Consider the following 15,606-nt stretch of genomic DNA (forward strand, 5'->3'; position numbering starts at 1 on the left):
TTAACTTTCCGGAGCCATGTGGAGCACATATTTATGATGGTTGGATGTGGATGGATGCACTTTCTTCAGCTCATACTCATTGAACCCTATCACTGCCATTATAAAGCTTGGATGCATCAGGATATTTATTAATATTTCTATGATTGTGTTCATCAAAAAGAAGAAAGTCATATACACCTGTGGCTTGAGGGTGAGTAAAGCTTGGGCTAATTTTCATTTCAAAGTGAACTAAACCTTTAGTCAAGGGATGGTCACTTTTCATTCCATTGACTTCCATTCACACACATGAACACGGAAGACCAAAAATGCAAGCACGTGAATTTTTGGAACTGGGTTCCAAAGTTCAAATTTGGTCTGACCATGTAAAGTCATGTCACATGAAGACATGTGACCAATAGAAAGATAATATGTCATAGTGTGACATATTAGATTAATAAAAAGAACTAACTTTAAAGCTTCAGGTTTGCAGAATTGCAGGACAGATTGTGTATTTTTACATTTCATATTTATTATTATTTGTTGAATGTTAAATTATGTTAAAAAAAACAAAAACAAAAAAACGCCACAGAGCATGATATCATATAACGACCATTATAGTGTGTCCAAAGAAATTTTGCTTGCTCAAAATCTAGTCTGTATTGGTTCCTCTCATGTTGCTTGTACAAAAATCAATTCTAAGTGCTTCAAAAAGCTGATTGCGCGATGCACAGCATTGCTGCCTATGTAGAGCTTTCCAAATCACTCACTTGCGGTTACTTTTAAAAATCCCAATGTTTTTTTCTGCTCAAAATTTCCTTGAAAAATCATACACTTATGAAAAGCAAACAGTGTCTTGTATTTCCTCATCATACGCCTTTGTAACATTAATGAACGATCACACACTCATCACAGCGGCTGGCCTACAATCCCCCGTGAAGGCTCCATATGGCCGCAGGACTAAGTCTTCGTAAACCCCTCAGCCTGGAAGACTGTCCCTAACACAAAGGGTGAAGGGAGGGAGGATGTGACTACTTGGACCATTCTCACTGTGCCTGGCCACCAATGAGTCCATATGGGTCATACATTCAGTGTGTTGATCCTTAATGAGATTGACTTAATCTCCTCTCCTCTAGCAGGACAGTTTTGTGAGGCTAAATCAACCATGTCGTCCCTAAATCTCGATGAGATTGATGAGGTAAGAGTGGCTACCTTGACGCACTGTTGTTCTGAGCCTGTTTAGACATGTTGAAGACTGGTAAAGAGATGGTCATGACTTACCACAGACAGTCACACACCTGCTCTGATTAATCCCATATGCACGTTGCGGGTCTCAATTCATTGATGTCGTAAAAACGATGTACTTGGATATCTAACAACAACATTCCAAAGGATAGTATCATCTCAAATATAACTATACAGTATTTACAATATGTATACATTTAAGTATTCATGGTTTTCCAGCAGAGAAATCCTACACGTGTTTTAGCACATGTATCACTATACGCTATGTATTAAGTTAAAAACATCATCTAGGCAACATCTCATTGAATATTTCAGTGTGAACATGACTTGCACTCATTTTCTTACGAAATGGTGGACATATGTAAATGGGACACACCTGTACTCTATGGATACCCTGAAAACTATTTGATAACCATTTGCATTGGTAACCTGAAGACAAATAAACCAACTAATGGTTGCTAAAGCAAAGGAACAACTTCCAATGTGAATGCAGGCAAGCTTAAGCCACTAAACTGAACAGAACATAAGATGAAATCAAACATTCTATGGTTTAATTTCAATAGATGAACAATAAAAGGCATTTCTCCTTTTTTTTTTAGGTTAAGCAAACAAAATGTTTTAAAAATCATTTAGGGAAATCAGAATTGGGTGGAAGGTCAAGGAGAAGGGTAAATTCAATGAAGTAGCTCTGTCTTTGTCATCTTAAATTCCTAATATCAAGTTTTTTGAGAAATATATTGCATATTTTTTTCGTCTTGACACGTTAATCAGCTGGGAGAGCCTAGTGATGGCATTTTTGCCAAATGTACCAAGATCCTTGGAAACACAACTTCACATTTTATATCATGGCTAATTGGGATACTTTAAAAAGATTACCGGTAGCTAAGTTTTCATGTTGTTCCTACAGAGGACACATCCGCTTCAAACATGTAAATATTGCGGTAAGTTTATGACCTCATCATATGCAAATACACCAACCAACCGGTTTGCCCTCTCTGCTGCTGTCTTCAGGGAAGTTTTGACAATTTTCAGGGAGGCCGGAGACTCATATAATCTAACAAAGTCACATTCATATTTTCCTCATGGAGAGACAATGTCCAATTTTGAATATCTCCAAATCTCCTAACCGTTTTCAACTATCCTGTTGTTTCTCCACATCACTTTGCCCTAATGAGCTACTTTTGAGTCTGGGACATTCTAGTGTGAATATTCAATCAAGCCAATATTGCCATGTGGAACTATAACTATCTATCTAACTCTAACTAGATCTGTAAGATTGGAAAAGTGAATGAAAGGACAAGACAAAACATTAGCAGTCTTAGAGCTACTGAAAACAGCATAACCAATTGCACATGAACTAGATTACTACTCATGAGCTGCTTGCCTACTGATTGGATTTCATGTCTTGCGCATGTATACGGTTTAGACATGCCGTCAGAAACCTACATGATGCGCCTATCTGTTTACCCAGTTTATAAGGTGATGTTGTTTATGAACATCAGTAATTGAAATGGGGCTAGGCTTGAGTCTGACTTTAAGTGTATTAAAACTACAGAACTGTAGAGGCACAGACCAGCGCTTGAATACTTCCTATAAAGACAGTTATAACATTTATGCAAAGAGCAATTATGATTTCTAGAAGTTGTGCCCACTTGTGTGATGAATAATAACTTAAAACAATGGGCATACAAATTCCAGTAATGTTTTAGTGCACATTGCTGCATTAAAACGTATTGTATTTTATAGGTGTGTTTAAGGGTCTGTTGGCTTGTATAGCAAAGATTTCCATGGACTAACACTCAGACATTGTTCAGAACTCCCTACAACTGTGTACTGCACTATGCAGGCACACTTCCTTCAGTCATTTTAAGTCAGTTAAAAGTGCTGAAACAGAAGTAAAAACATTTTCCCATATTGCGACATCTGAGAGTAAGATTACTGTAAAAGAAAAAAGTAGGGTTTTAAAAAATTAACATACATGGATGAATTATTCACAATAAGATCTATAACATGGATTTAAAAGTAGATTAATTTCATGCCAACTTCAAGGGGATAGTACTTTTTTAAATAAATGACAGTTCTCAAACAAAATGGTAGTATTCATTTTTTTTTATTTCTCTTTTTTAGAAAAAGAAACTAATACAAGCTCATTTGGTTACTTACACACACTTTGTCATTATTTAAAACTTTTCTTTTAATCCTCTTTCACTTTATCACTTATTTTCATGCATTCTGTGATTATCATGCTTTGAACCACATGGCCAACAGACAAAGGTTACTGAAGAAAAATTACACCATTACCTCTTTCAAACATGAGTAAAAACTCTATAAAAGGGTGAAATAAAAGCAATACAAAAACCTGACTAGTAAAGCTGGAAGAGAAACATTAGTCATCCCGTGCTGAGCCTTGATTATTTAGTCAAGTGTGTTCAGTTAAAAGGCACAAGACTAGAGTCCCCAGAACCAAGGGGTTCACGCACTGAGACGAACCACAGAGAAACAGCCATGTGAACGGGTGCTTTGGTGAAAAATTCATGATAAACAGACAGGAAGTAGAAAGATGTGGAGCGAGATGCAGTTATTGGTGTGGCAGAGATCTCTTTACAGCATAAAAGATGGATTTCATAAGTAAGACAGAGGTAGAAAAACAACACTAAACCATTTTCGCAAGGATACTTTTCCCTGATGTATTCCAAAAATTTGCGGGAGACCACATATGAAGAGACACTATAGAGGCCTGGGGTTTATAATCTTAATTCTAGCACCAACATCTAAAGCTATAATGTTTTTTTTCCTGAAACCTAGCTTTATTAAATGCTAAATCATCTTTACACCTGCTAGATGTGTGGAATCATATAAATGTCGATTAGACCCTAAAAGAGGGTTAAAACCTGAGAAAGAGGTGTGAAAAGACATGTTGTTTTTCCAATTAAGGGGACTTTCGTAACTACTTGCCTGGTTTCCTCATTCTTACCTTGGTCCAGGTAGCAAACAGATGCTTTACAAACACCTGTCAGGGCCAATGGGTTAAGCACCGTTCATTTTCACAGTCCTTTAGCAGATTAGTGTCTTACCTTGAAACAATTAGCTTCTAAGCATTCAGTGTTCAATTCACAGCTAGAAAGAGTGAGGCAGTGTCAATAAACATGCTTACATTAGATCATTCAACAACCTTCCGAACAACCAAATGCATATATTGTTTGTCCTAACATTGGGTTCACATGGACAAATACTCAAAGTGCAGACACTGAGCAGTGCCATTGTGAAGGGAGGGTGAACGTGCTGTATGCTTACTGTATAAAGTACAGGATTCTCCTGTCAACCTAAGAGTGAAAGGGAACAAAATAGGTCACTATAAAGAGATATTGCAGACTACACAATCAACCACTGGAAATTAACCACACTGTGTCCTGATGCTGAGCTCTGGGAGAGGGGAACTACCCTGCACTGTTTGGAAAAGAGTGAGGTTAAAAGGAAAAAACAGAATGCTGAGGGATGCTTGTCATCCACCTTTTGTTATCTCATAATTTGAACATGTTTATGAAGTCCTCACACTGGAAGTTTGGTATCTATCATCACTGAGTGCAAACAGCACACTGTTATTGAAAATACTGCCAACGTGCAATTCCCTTCCCCCACAATCAGCTTCAGGGAAATATATTCTGCTGTTTACAGGCAAACACATGACACTGCCTGTTGCCTTCGATTGAAACCTGACCAATATCTTTTAAAATAGCACTGATAAAAACACGCTCCTATATCACCTGTGAAATAGTCTTTCCCAATACCTTCCAGGAACGGGCATGGCCATCAGACAGCATTGTGACCTACATTACTCTACCACTTACAAACAAGTACAAACCTTCTTACATCTTGTTCTATGCTAACATATCCAAAGCAACAGCTTCTCAAAAATTATACAGTTGTGGAAAAAAAATGGCTGAGAGTTGACCTCACACTGGGATGCAAGTGACTGGGGAGGATCCTGTTAAAATAGAATAAAACTAGAAATGTGGTGATCTAAATTAGATCAAGATAACATAACATGGGCTTTAGAACACCAAATTGACATTTTAAAGATGTTAGATTAGAGCCAGATGCTTGACCTACAACTGCAAATTCACTCTAAGCCCTTAAAAAGTATACTAAGATTCACACATACACACAAAACAGCCCTTAAAGATGCAAAAGTTGTACATTTGTCTGAGCAGAAGTAGTGTAAACTTCAGAAAAGACAGGATGAGGAGCAAGCAACAGCATCAAAATTTCACCCACCTCAATCAACAGCACTGGATTCAAGACCAAGGTGTAAAAAAACAGCCCTGATGTCAACTTTGAATTTCACACTCTGAAGGCCATTTGATAAAAACACAGTATAGTTGTATAAAAGAGTTTTTGCTTGCTACACTTCATTAAAAATCAAAACAGTGAGCTTTGACACTCATTTAGAAAAAAACAAATCAGAACAAAAAAAATCCACTTCTAAAACTGCTACAAATACGTCTTTATCCCTGAAAAGCTAAGGAATCTCTATGAAACAAGCTTCGGCAGCACTGTGCGAAAGGGTATACTTCCAGTGGAGTCACCCATCATGGTGGTCCGCAGTTTGTTGTTGGTTGAGCCCATGACTGGGGGTACCTTGGAGATTATAGTAGGGAAAGAGGTGCTGTGCTCTGTGATCCGTTTGGGCACCATGGATTTCTCGCCACCAGGTGCAGGCTTGGGCAGTCTCTTGTAGAGCCAGGGGTGCCTTAAAGCCTGAACTGGTGTCATTCGAGTACTAGGGTCCCAATCCAAACACTTCTTCAGAAAGTCAATAAACGTGGGGTCATCACAGCCTTTGAGAGCCGCCCCCCACTCCTTGCTTCCTGGGGGACCTCGCAATTTTCCTCGGCGAGAACGGCTCCCGTTGAGGACTACAGTGCCGTTGCTAAGTGTGCTGACCGTGCAGTAGCGTGGGTGGCCTTTGGAGTTGATGAAGTTCTTAGCACGCTTGGCTTGTTCCAGCAGTTTCTGAGTTGGCATACCCAGTAGCTCCATCATGCAGGCCAGTTGGTCGCCTTCATCTTCACCAGGAAACAGAGGGTATCCTGTCAGCAGCTCTGCCAGAATGCAACCAAAGCTCCACATGTCTATAGGCATACCATATCGTGATCCCAAGATGACTTCGGGAGCACGGTAGAAGCGGGATTGGATGTATGTGTAGACGCGCTGGTGATCGAAACAGCTGGAGCCAAAGTCAATGACCTTGATCCCACTCCTGCCCTGCTGCTTCAGCAATATATTCTCTGGTTTCAGGTCACAGTGGATGATCTTATGGCGATGGAGAGCCTCCAGGCATTGGAGAATAGAGTGTGCAAACTTGCGTACCAGAGGGAGACTGAAACCCTGGAACTTGTTGCGTTTGATGAGCTCATACAGGTTCATGCTGAGCAGCTCAAAAGTCATGCATATGTGGTTCCGGAAGGTGAAATTCTCCAACATGTGAACTACGTTCATGCTGCCTGTCTTATCTTGCTTCTTTAGGTGCTCCAGAATTCGGATCTCCTCAGCAGCTTGCCGATGGAAGCGCTTCTCGTTACGCACCATCTTCAAGGCAAGGTGCTGCTGTAACTTGTGGTCATAAACCTTTGCCACTTGTCCAAAACTACCTTTGCCGATCACCTTGAGGAACTCGTAGCGATAGGCAAGGTGATCATGAGGTACGTGGATGTATCCTCCCTGGTCATCGTCATAACCACAGTTGTTAGTGCCCCCTGCCACTGCCTGCCTCTTCTTGGCATTTGGTCCCAGGAAGTAGATCTCAGAATAGTTGTGGATCTCCTGTTGCTCCAAGGTAGTCAGTTGCTGCCGGTGTTGCTTGATAGCTTGTTCTGGGGTCAATGGGCTGCCCAGCTTTGTGACTTTTGTTGAGCTCTCGGAGGATTTCACAGAGCTGTTGCTGTCCACGCTTCTCTCTTTGGAGACTGCAGGTTGGGACTTAGCTGGTACTTGGCTTGTGCCATTGAGCTGGCTCATACCATTGAGTTTGCGGTTGTAGGTGTCCTCGTAAACATATTTAACCTTCATCTGTCCTCCTCGGATTGTTTGGTGATCCTTCATTGTAGGCTTGTTGACACCCTTCAAAAGGAAAGAGATATTTCAACAATTTGTCAAAACATCAAGTTTTGTAAGAAAAAAATTAAGTTCAACAAAGCCAACATTATCTTTTCAGCTGAGTGGATATTCACAATAAAAGGGAGGTTTCCTCTTATAGCTTCTGGCTTAGATGATGTACAACTGAAAAATCAATGCACTGTAACTCTGAGGTTTTATCAGACCAGTGTTAAAGAATCAATAGTGCAAACGTGCAGAATTAATCAGCCACCTTGTAACCCTGGGAATAACATGGGACCATTGATGCATGAGTGATAATTGCAGCGACAGAGAATGCCAGACAGTCTCTGCAGTCTGACTGGAACGTGAAATGAAAACTGGTGGAACAGGATGTTACTTTCATACTCACAAGGGATACAGGAAACAAACCTATGCAAGCAAGACTCTACTTAAGTCCTGAAATATTGCTTATTGCAAAGCACAGTAACGCAATTTACATAGGGTGAATTCAGGTTGATTGGGACACTTTTTCCAAGTCATCCAAGTGCCCCAATCACACTGAATTGACCCTACAGAACAAACTACATTTCAGTAGACTGGGAAAACCAAGCAATGTGGAAATTTTCTTTTAGAAAGGGTGTATGACTTCACCATAAATGTTCCCTCACATACTTTCAGGACAACGCTTGGAAAGAATTCTCGCCATGGTTGAGAAATTGCCACTAGACCCAACTATATCATTAAATATGCATTGAACTTTTGCCTTACAAAATAAGCATGTCATAAATAGAGGTTGTTTATGTCAGCCACGGTGGGCTTTCCTGAGTGAAGGGGGATAGAGGAACTATCTTTCACATTCAGGATGTTTAATGCACCATGACTGCTCCAAGTCCCACTCGCATTTAAGATTCCACTATCAAAGATTTATAGTTAAGCCCAAGCTATAGCCTGTTTGGCTCTGCATACAGCAAAAGAAGAAAAAGAAGAAAGCAATGGACCAAAAATTAGGTCACTTAAATAAAATTATAAAGTGCCAAATAAACTCTGCTAGTCATTTTGGAGGGGGAAGGGGCATGGAAAGGCAGTTCCAAGGAGTGCGACAAAAATAGAAACCAGTGTGTTGGGAACTGAAGGATATTGTAGACCGGCCAAATACATCAGCTGTTCAATTACAACAAAAATGCTTGGTTGACTCAACAAGGAATATGTGACCTAAATTAAATCTGCTGTGTGGGAAGCTAGCTATATGAATGTGTGGAACTAGTGGAAACCACTACGATTGCTTGTACCCCAAATGCCAGAAAATCAAAGTTGTTTATTGAACGTTTACGGTAGACCGATTACTAGTTAATTATTTGCTGAGGGTAATACCGAATCATTATCTAAGAAGTGCAGTGTGATAACACACAGTATTATTTATTGCATAATAGTACAGTGGAGAATCGGATTATCATATCCTTTACCATCACCGGTCCCATGATGACGTATCTTTCTGTAAGCTACATAGACCTCACTGAGAGGCTTAATCTGTCCAGTCTGAACACATGATATTGTTTTAGTGTATTTGCTCACCATACAAATAGAAATTTCATTCAGTTATGTTTTATTTATTGAAAGACTAAAAGTACTGGCTTTCCATGCCATACACATGCTGTGAGGCACAATAAACTGACCTGATGTGCTGCAGATGGAACTTGTATCACTATCAGAATGTGGGAGGAAGGCTTGTCTAAATACATAACGTTCCAAGATGCACAAGTGGCGGCAGAACATGTGCTCAACTAAGACTCTTCTTTTCAAGCTCACTTGTTCTTTAGAACTAAATAATGCTCTTTAGAACTGTTCATGCGAGCACTAGAGAAACATTTTCATCTAGGGCTCACTGAAAGAATGCTGTGAACGATGAGTCCTAGAAAGTTCTGGGCACTTGGTCTGGGGAACAGGAAGTCAGGACTTACAGTGTGTTTGGGGAGAGGTGGCAGTCCAGAGGGACTCTGTCCATTCACATCAGCATCCTGGTTCACAATGTGATCGGTGCGCATGTAGGAATCATACAGACCGTCCCCGTGGCGAGCTGCGGAGAAACGCAAACACAAAACCTGGGATTAGGCTGTGAATCCACAAGCAAAATATTAATACACTTGCTGCATCATCATGCAATATACCCATTACACAAGCAAAAATTTCTATTACAAAAACATAAGAAAGACAGGAAAAAAACAGTGTTCCCATCTGAGAAACACAAATCCCCTTAGGGAGGTATGTAACCAAGTTGCAGGTGCGTCAGACAGTTTGAGCACATTACACAGCAGGTGGCTTCATATTAAACCAGGCTTCATGACTCATTTCAGTTTCAGCAGTTTCCACGACTCTAACTGATTATGTTATTAAAGCTTCTTAATGACCTAGACCACTTTTTCCTTAAGGGGTATTTCACCCAAAAAAGAGGATGAGTAAATTATGCCAACATTTTTTTATGTCACTCCAAATGTGCATGACTTTAGTTCTTTTGTGGAACACAAATTATTTGAATAATGTATCAACTGCTTTTTTTTCTCCATACAATGAATGTATTTTGTTGTATATTATAATATATACCTGTATGTGTGTGTATTTATATATACATAATAAATATACACAGTACACACATGTATATTATATAAACACAAACTTTTATTTTGGATGCGATTAATCGTTTGACAGCACTATTTACTTTCATTGTTTCATTCAGAATTTTCATTTTTGTTTGAACTAGTTGATGAAATGAGCACCTAAAGAGTTTAAATGTTTTTATCAAAACAATTTTGGCATTTTTGAAATATGTGCAGCTATACAAACCCTCACATACTATGAACTTATTGAGCATTTAGACCCCATTACTATCAATCACTGAGATGTCAATTCAATAAACTGATTATATGAAGATAATGTGGCCTGTAGGGGTTATTGTTCCCATTGTCCCATGCATTTTCTCTGCTGATGTACATGTGACAACTTCAGCTGGAATAAACAGGATGTGGTTGCAAGCTTGTGACATTTGCTTTTTAAAGTACATTAATGAAGAATTTTTAACACTGGCAGGGGGCATTCATAAATAAAGCAATTAATTGGCTGTCTTAAAAATAGTCTTCACTTGCCAAGTGACCCAAGACCAAACTTGCAGAGCTGGATATTACATTTCATATGGATCTACTTACCTGCAGTTATGGGGCCATCTGGTTTTCTGCTCAATATCATCATAGTTGCATGTAATCAACATCAAATATTTCTTTTTCCTCTGAAAAATATTTTCACTAAAGCAAGATCCATCCAAAACCACAATGCAATGTCTTTCTAGTGAGACGCCCAAAATGTCAACAGAGTCTCATATCCGAGAGGAAGATGGTTAGATGTCCAAAGAGGCTAAAGAGACGACTTCACAGTGCTGCAGGGTTCAGGCATGATCCCCTTTAAGCTGTTTTCATGAGGCTTATCAGTTTGACCACCTGTATTACAAGCATGGAGAAGAAGTAACATGGGTGTCCAGCATGATGAGAGAGACAAAAAGGTCCGAACCGAGAGATACTGTAGCTAGACGTGCATTAATTCACAAATGCATCAGAAGAAACCAAATAATGGTTGGTGAGAAGCGGTCGTCCTCGATGTTGATGAAGACTCAAAGTTGCAGGGGAGACAAATGCGTTTCCGTGACCACAAACTGTCTCCCTAAAGCACAATTAGACTGAGTCCAAAAATTAAACCGATGTCGACCACCTCCACTCTTCCCCTCTCTTGAATATTGTGTTGTTGATTTGAACAGAAGAGTCATCCCAGCCTGAGCACACGGTCCAGCGGGCAGCTAAAGCTCAGGCTAGTGTTTCCTCTTTTCCGGATAGTACAAGTCTAACTTGTTTTCATGATTAAAAACAAAACATGACGACCAAATTAACTCATAATCTCAAACAAGTCGTCTCATAAATCGTCGAGGGTTTTTGATGCAAGTTCCGTCCCGTAATGGAGCGCGTATGGATGTGTGGTTTTCTTAGCTTGTTGCTAAGAGCGTCTTCAGCTTCGCCCAGCGCGACGTCATCAAACAGGGCACGTGAGGAGACTGCCTGGGGCGCGGCCAAAACAACGCCATTTTGGCTCAAACTTCCTCGAGTTTCAAGGTTGAACAATTGACCTAACGTACTAGGAAGTGCTCATTGAGCCAAAATGGGGCTGTTTACGGAAGAGGGACTTTAAATCAAAACATTAACAAAACGAAACGGGACGTTTCAAGTAGATAGATTACTCATGTGACTAATGTAGTAATGACAAGGAAATGATTTTTAATTTATGTTTTATTTATGCGCATATCATTTAGACTGACGTAGAAAACTGTAGGAGGAAATTATGTAGGATTATAAACCTCAAAATTGTTGGAAGGAAATGGCAGAATTTATTTTTAATCTAGTAAAAGATAAATACTGTTTTTCTTTAAAGGGTATTATTGTGTACTATGAAAACAATGTCAACAAAGGTCTTGAATACATTGTTAACTTACTCATATTGCTGGCAAAATGTTATATACATAAACAAAAATGCTTAAATTCATCCCCAATATTTAAGGTATTTTTAGTGGAATTTGATTGTTTTATATCTTCTCTGAAATTGTTAAAAAAACAAAAAGTCATTAACATGCTTAAAATATTATGATTTTATTTTCGGATCCCCTGTTACATTAATATTACACTTTGTATATATCTTATGCTATGCTCTGTTTGTAAATTGTTCTATTTCTATAAAAAAAAAAAAAAAAAATCACAGATTGTATATTTTTATAACTTACTTGGAAAAGGACTTTGGTTATATAATATATAATTATATATTTTTTAAGGGTCATGGGGTAAACAAGAAAAGTTTTATTAATGTTATTGGACCATTTCTTTTTCTTTATTTTTAAAAATGTTGTAAAAAATGGTATTACAGTGTGTAATATAATTATTAAATAAATTTTTTGCTGTTATATATTTGATTTCACTATTTGCATAATTTAGCCAGTTTTATTTTGGAAAATGTTCATTTTTATGATATTGTGGATACACATTTCTGCTGGTTTTGTGAAAGTAAATCTATAAAACTAGATTTTATGAAAAAAAAATTCCATGCTTGCAAGGCAACAAAAATAATATTGTAAAGTGAAATTATTAAATAATTATAAACCCAATTACAGAGACAAAAACTAAAGATGGCCTTAGATGGGGGGAAAACCAATTCATTATGCAAATAAATTTAAGAAAGAAGACCACCTGTCATTCGGTATGCAAAAATTACGATGTCATAATTGAATAGACCATTCAAGCTACGTAAGTCAGTAGAACATTTTTTAAACTCCTTAAATTTCTTAAAAAGTTTAATGTTATGTACACATGCCAGAAATAGAAAGCACAACCAAAATGGCAATCTACAAAACAAAGGTACAAGATTTATTGCAAGATAAATATGGAAAATATCAAAATACAACAATCCTAGTGTTATCCTAAGCTGTGTTGCATATCTTGAATTGCCTTGGCAAGTCTGGTGTTGTTGTCAAACTCTTTATAGATCTAGATATAGATCAACACAAGCAGAAGATCACATGCAGGGGTGACAGGGGTGATCTGGTGAGACATGTCAAGCTAATTTGGGTGTGCTTACAAACAGGACCCTGGCCATAGTATGCTATTCTTGGCCATCAGTCTTAGGGGAAGCTGAGACCTGTCTATATTTGAGTCTTCAGATGACATATTGACATTGTTTTCAGGTTGACCTCTCAGTAGCAGACTGGCCGGGTGTGCCCACCTCATGAGGGCTCTTTAATATTATGATGGACACTCACAACTGCTGTCTTTTTGTGGTGACTTAAAAGGTTTCTGGGTTTCCTTAAAATATTGTCAGACTTTTCCAAGTATGGGCATGCTGTTGAACCTGTAGGTGGATTTTACTGAGTGTTTATTTAAAGCGTGGAGCCAGTTTACAATTGAAATAACTCGTTTTTCTTGTAATATGCCATGTGTACACGTGCTCTATCGGACCCTTGACACGCTGTTTAATGTTGGCTGATCTTATTTGTTCTAGACACAATGTAATAGTTGTGACAACATAGTGCTTGTCCTCTGTGTACTGCTACACAGTATAATAAATACATAATGTTAGTATGCAATGTATCTAACAAATCACAACTACTGCAACTGTTTCTTTCAGTTCTAAGTATTATTTGGACATATTTTGCAATTGAAGCAAAAAGAGTGTTTGCATTTGAACTACATAATTAGGGTTCCCTCTGCTGGCTGTGTATGACAAGTGCAACCATGATCATTTAGCCTACTATTATTGATGTAAAACTATATGTTCTGTAAAAAAACAATAAGACAATTAGAGTCTTGTTTCAGGAGGAATCCGTTTCTATGCCGTATGTAATTTCTTACTGGAATGGACTTGTAAGTGACATTCCCTGGAAAAGGGTTTGGACATTACCTCACAAGTATCTGATAAACTAACAGAATGAGAGAAATAACCTTTAAGTTAATTCATAGGTTTTACCCAGATAAGTGCTCTCTCAGAAGACCTAAGAATGATATCAATACCCTCTGCTCGTTTCAGAAACCTGAAACTACTTTACATTTATTTTGGAATTGCTCTCACACACTGACATTTTGGTGTGACATTTGTGACTTTATTAAATGTTATGTCAATCCAAATTTCAAATTTACATACAGAAATGTAATTTTTGGCTTTCATGAATGTGAAAAGAAAAATTGCATTTATTTTATAAACCTTATTTTTCTGTTAGCTAAATATCACATTCATAAATGTAAATTTTCAAAGTGCAAACCTCTTTTTTAAGATTTAAACATGAGATGAAAATGTATTTTGACTCTATTGAATTTTCTAAAAACCTGAAAGCTTTGAGAGTGGCTGTGTTTAAGGACTTGGCACTTAATCTGGACTGAAAGACTGTTGGACTCTGGCGTATTGTTTTATTGTTATATGACAATGATGACAATTGTTGTTACTGTTTTTTATATTCTTTTCTTTTTCCTTTTCTTTCAAGCATTTAATTAAAACTATATGTTCTGTAGATAAAAAAGATAACTTAAACCAGTCACATAATACAGGACACCAACAGTAATATTTTATGATGCAAAATGTAATATAGACATTAATTATTGCCATATTTTCCACAATTATAGCACTATATATAAAACATTCATAGTAAACCATGTTTAAAGAGGATGTAATACCATGCATCTAACCTGATTTATGGATTTTTAGTATTGATAAAATGTTGTATTCATAATTAAAACTATAGAATTGTTAGTAACTCAAGTTAGTTGCCTCATTTAAATGTACATTGTAAGATTTTTGGATTAAAATATGCAAAAAAAACACTAGAACAATTTTATTTTGTTTACTTGTGTACTTACATTATCTCAAATGTTTCCAAGAATGTTTAAATCCAGAGAAATAAGCAATTTTAACCAGGATACTGACAGTGTTTGTGTGACGCCTATCAATGACATCATACCCGCGTTACCCTCGATTTCCGGTTTTATTTTGTAAAAACCATAGAAACACCAAAGACGCTTTAATATATTATGTGCTTTATTAGACAGGTGAGCAACTGTTTGGATGGATACATTTATCGACAGAAAACTAATCGTGTTACATAGCTCAACACAGTAAGTCATCGTTTAAATCTCGTTTTCTTGATTTACAGAGAGTACCATGTTTTAATATCAGTCTAGCTTACTGCAGTGTGCAACAAGTGTCTCATAGTAGCCGCCGAGCAAACACAGAGTAGCATTATAACAACTTTCAACACTCTGTGTATCTAATACAATAAAAAAAAAGAGCTGCTTTACCCCACATACGCATGACCGGAAGAAGCGGAAGCGGCGACTGCGGCATAATAAAAGTTCTGCTGCTCTCCCGACATGTGTCTCTCTCATTAGCAATCGCTCCAGCGGCCTCGTCATGCTCTGCTTCATACTACAGTAACGTTAATAATCTCATCCATGAACATAATTTCTGCCTGAATATGAAAATAGACGTGAAAACAACACCTCCCATGATTCAGCGAATTCAAGGCATTATCAAGCTACGCCTTTGTTTTGAATAAGCGTCCTCTAGCAGCGAAAATGTACATATTGCGCCTTTAAAATTAACTTTTATTATTTGCAAACTTCTAAATGTTTTTAATGTATAATTTAAACTACAGAATTGTTGGTAACCCAAGTTAGCTTCCTCATTTATTTCATTGTAAATAAAAGACAAATTCATTGCATG

The 15,606-nt window shown here is 37.8% G+C and overlaps 1 protein-coding gene across 1 annotated transcript; it reads right to left on the minus strand.

Annotated features, from left to right (window-relative positions):
* Positions 1 to 3,315: 3,315 nt before the first annotated feature.
* On the minus strand, positions 3,316 to 11,394 carry dyrk3 (dual specificity tyrosine phosphorylation regulated kinase 3). The gene is made up of 3 exons (XM_048172061.1): positions 10,515 to 11,394; positions 9,276 to 9,391; positions 3,316 to 7,341 (listed from the first exon to the last, which is right to left on the minus strand). Exons 1-3 carry the CDS (start codon positions 10,555 to 10,557, stop codon positions 5,752 to 5,754), a joined length of 1,749 nt encoding a protein of 582 aa, XP_048028018.1. The 5' UTR covers positions 10,558 to 11,394; the 3' UTR covers positions 3,316 to 5,751.
* Positions 11,395 to 15,606: the final 4,212 nt, after the last annotated feature.

The sequence above is a fragment of the Megalobrama amblycephala genome, linkage group LG21 (assembly GCF_018812025.1).
Source record: "Megalobrama amblycephala isolate DHTTF-2021 linkage group LG21, ASM1881202v1, whole genome shotgun sequence".
NCBI classification, from domain to species: Eukaryota; Metazoa; Chordata; class Actinopteri; order Cypriniformes; family Xenocyprididae; genus Megalobrama; species Megalobrama amblycephala.

What these genes read in the sequence shown, in the direction of transcription:
- dyrk3 (XM_048172061.1), bottom strand. Translation starts at nt 10,557, where the DNA reads ATGATGATATTGAGCAGAAAACCAGATGGCCCCATAACTGCAG. An exon ending in AGATGGCCCCATAACTGCAG is followed by an intron (nt 9,392 to 10,514) that starts GTAAGTAGATCC and finishes GTTTCTCCGCAG; the next exon opens with CTCGCCACGGGGACGGTCTG. An exon ending in CACCTCTCCCCAAACACACT is followed by an intron (nt 7,342 to 9,275) that starts GTAAGTCCTGAC and finishes TTCCTTTTGAAG; the next exon opens with GGTGTCAACAAGCCTACAAT.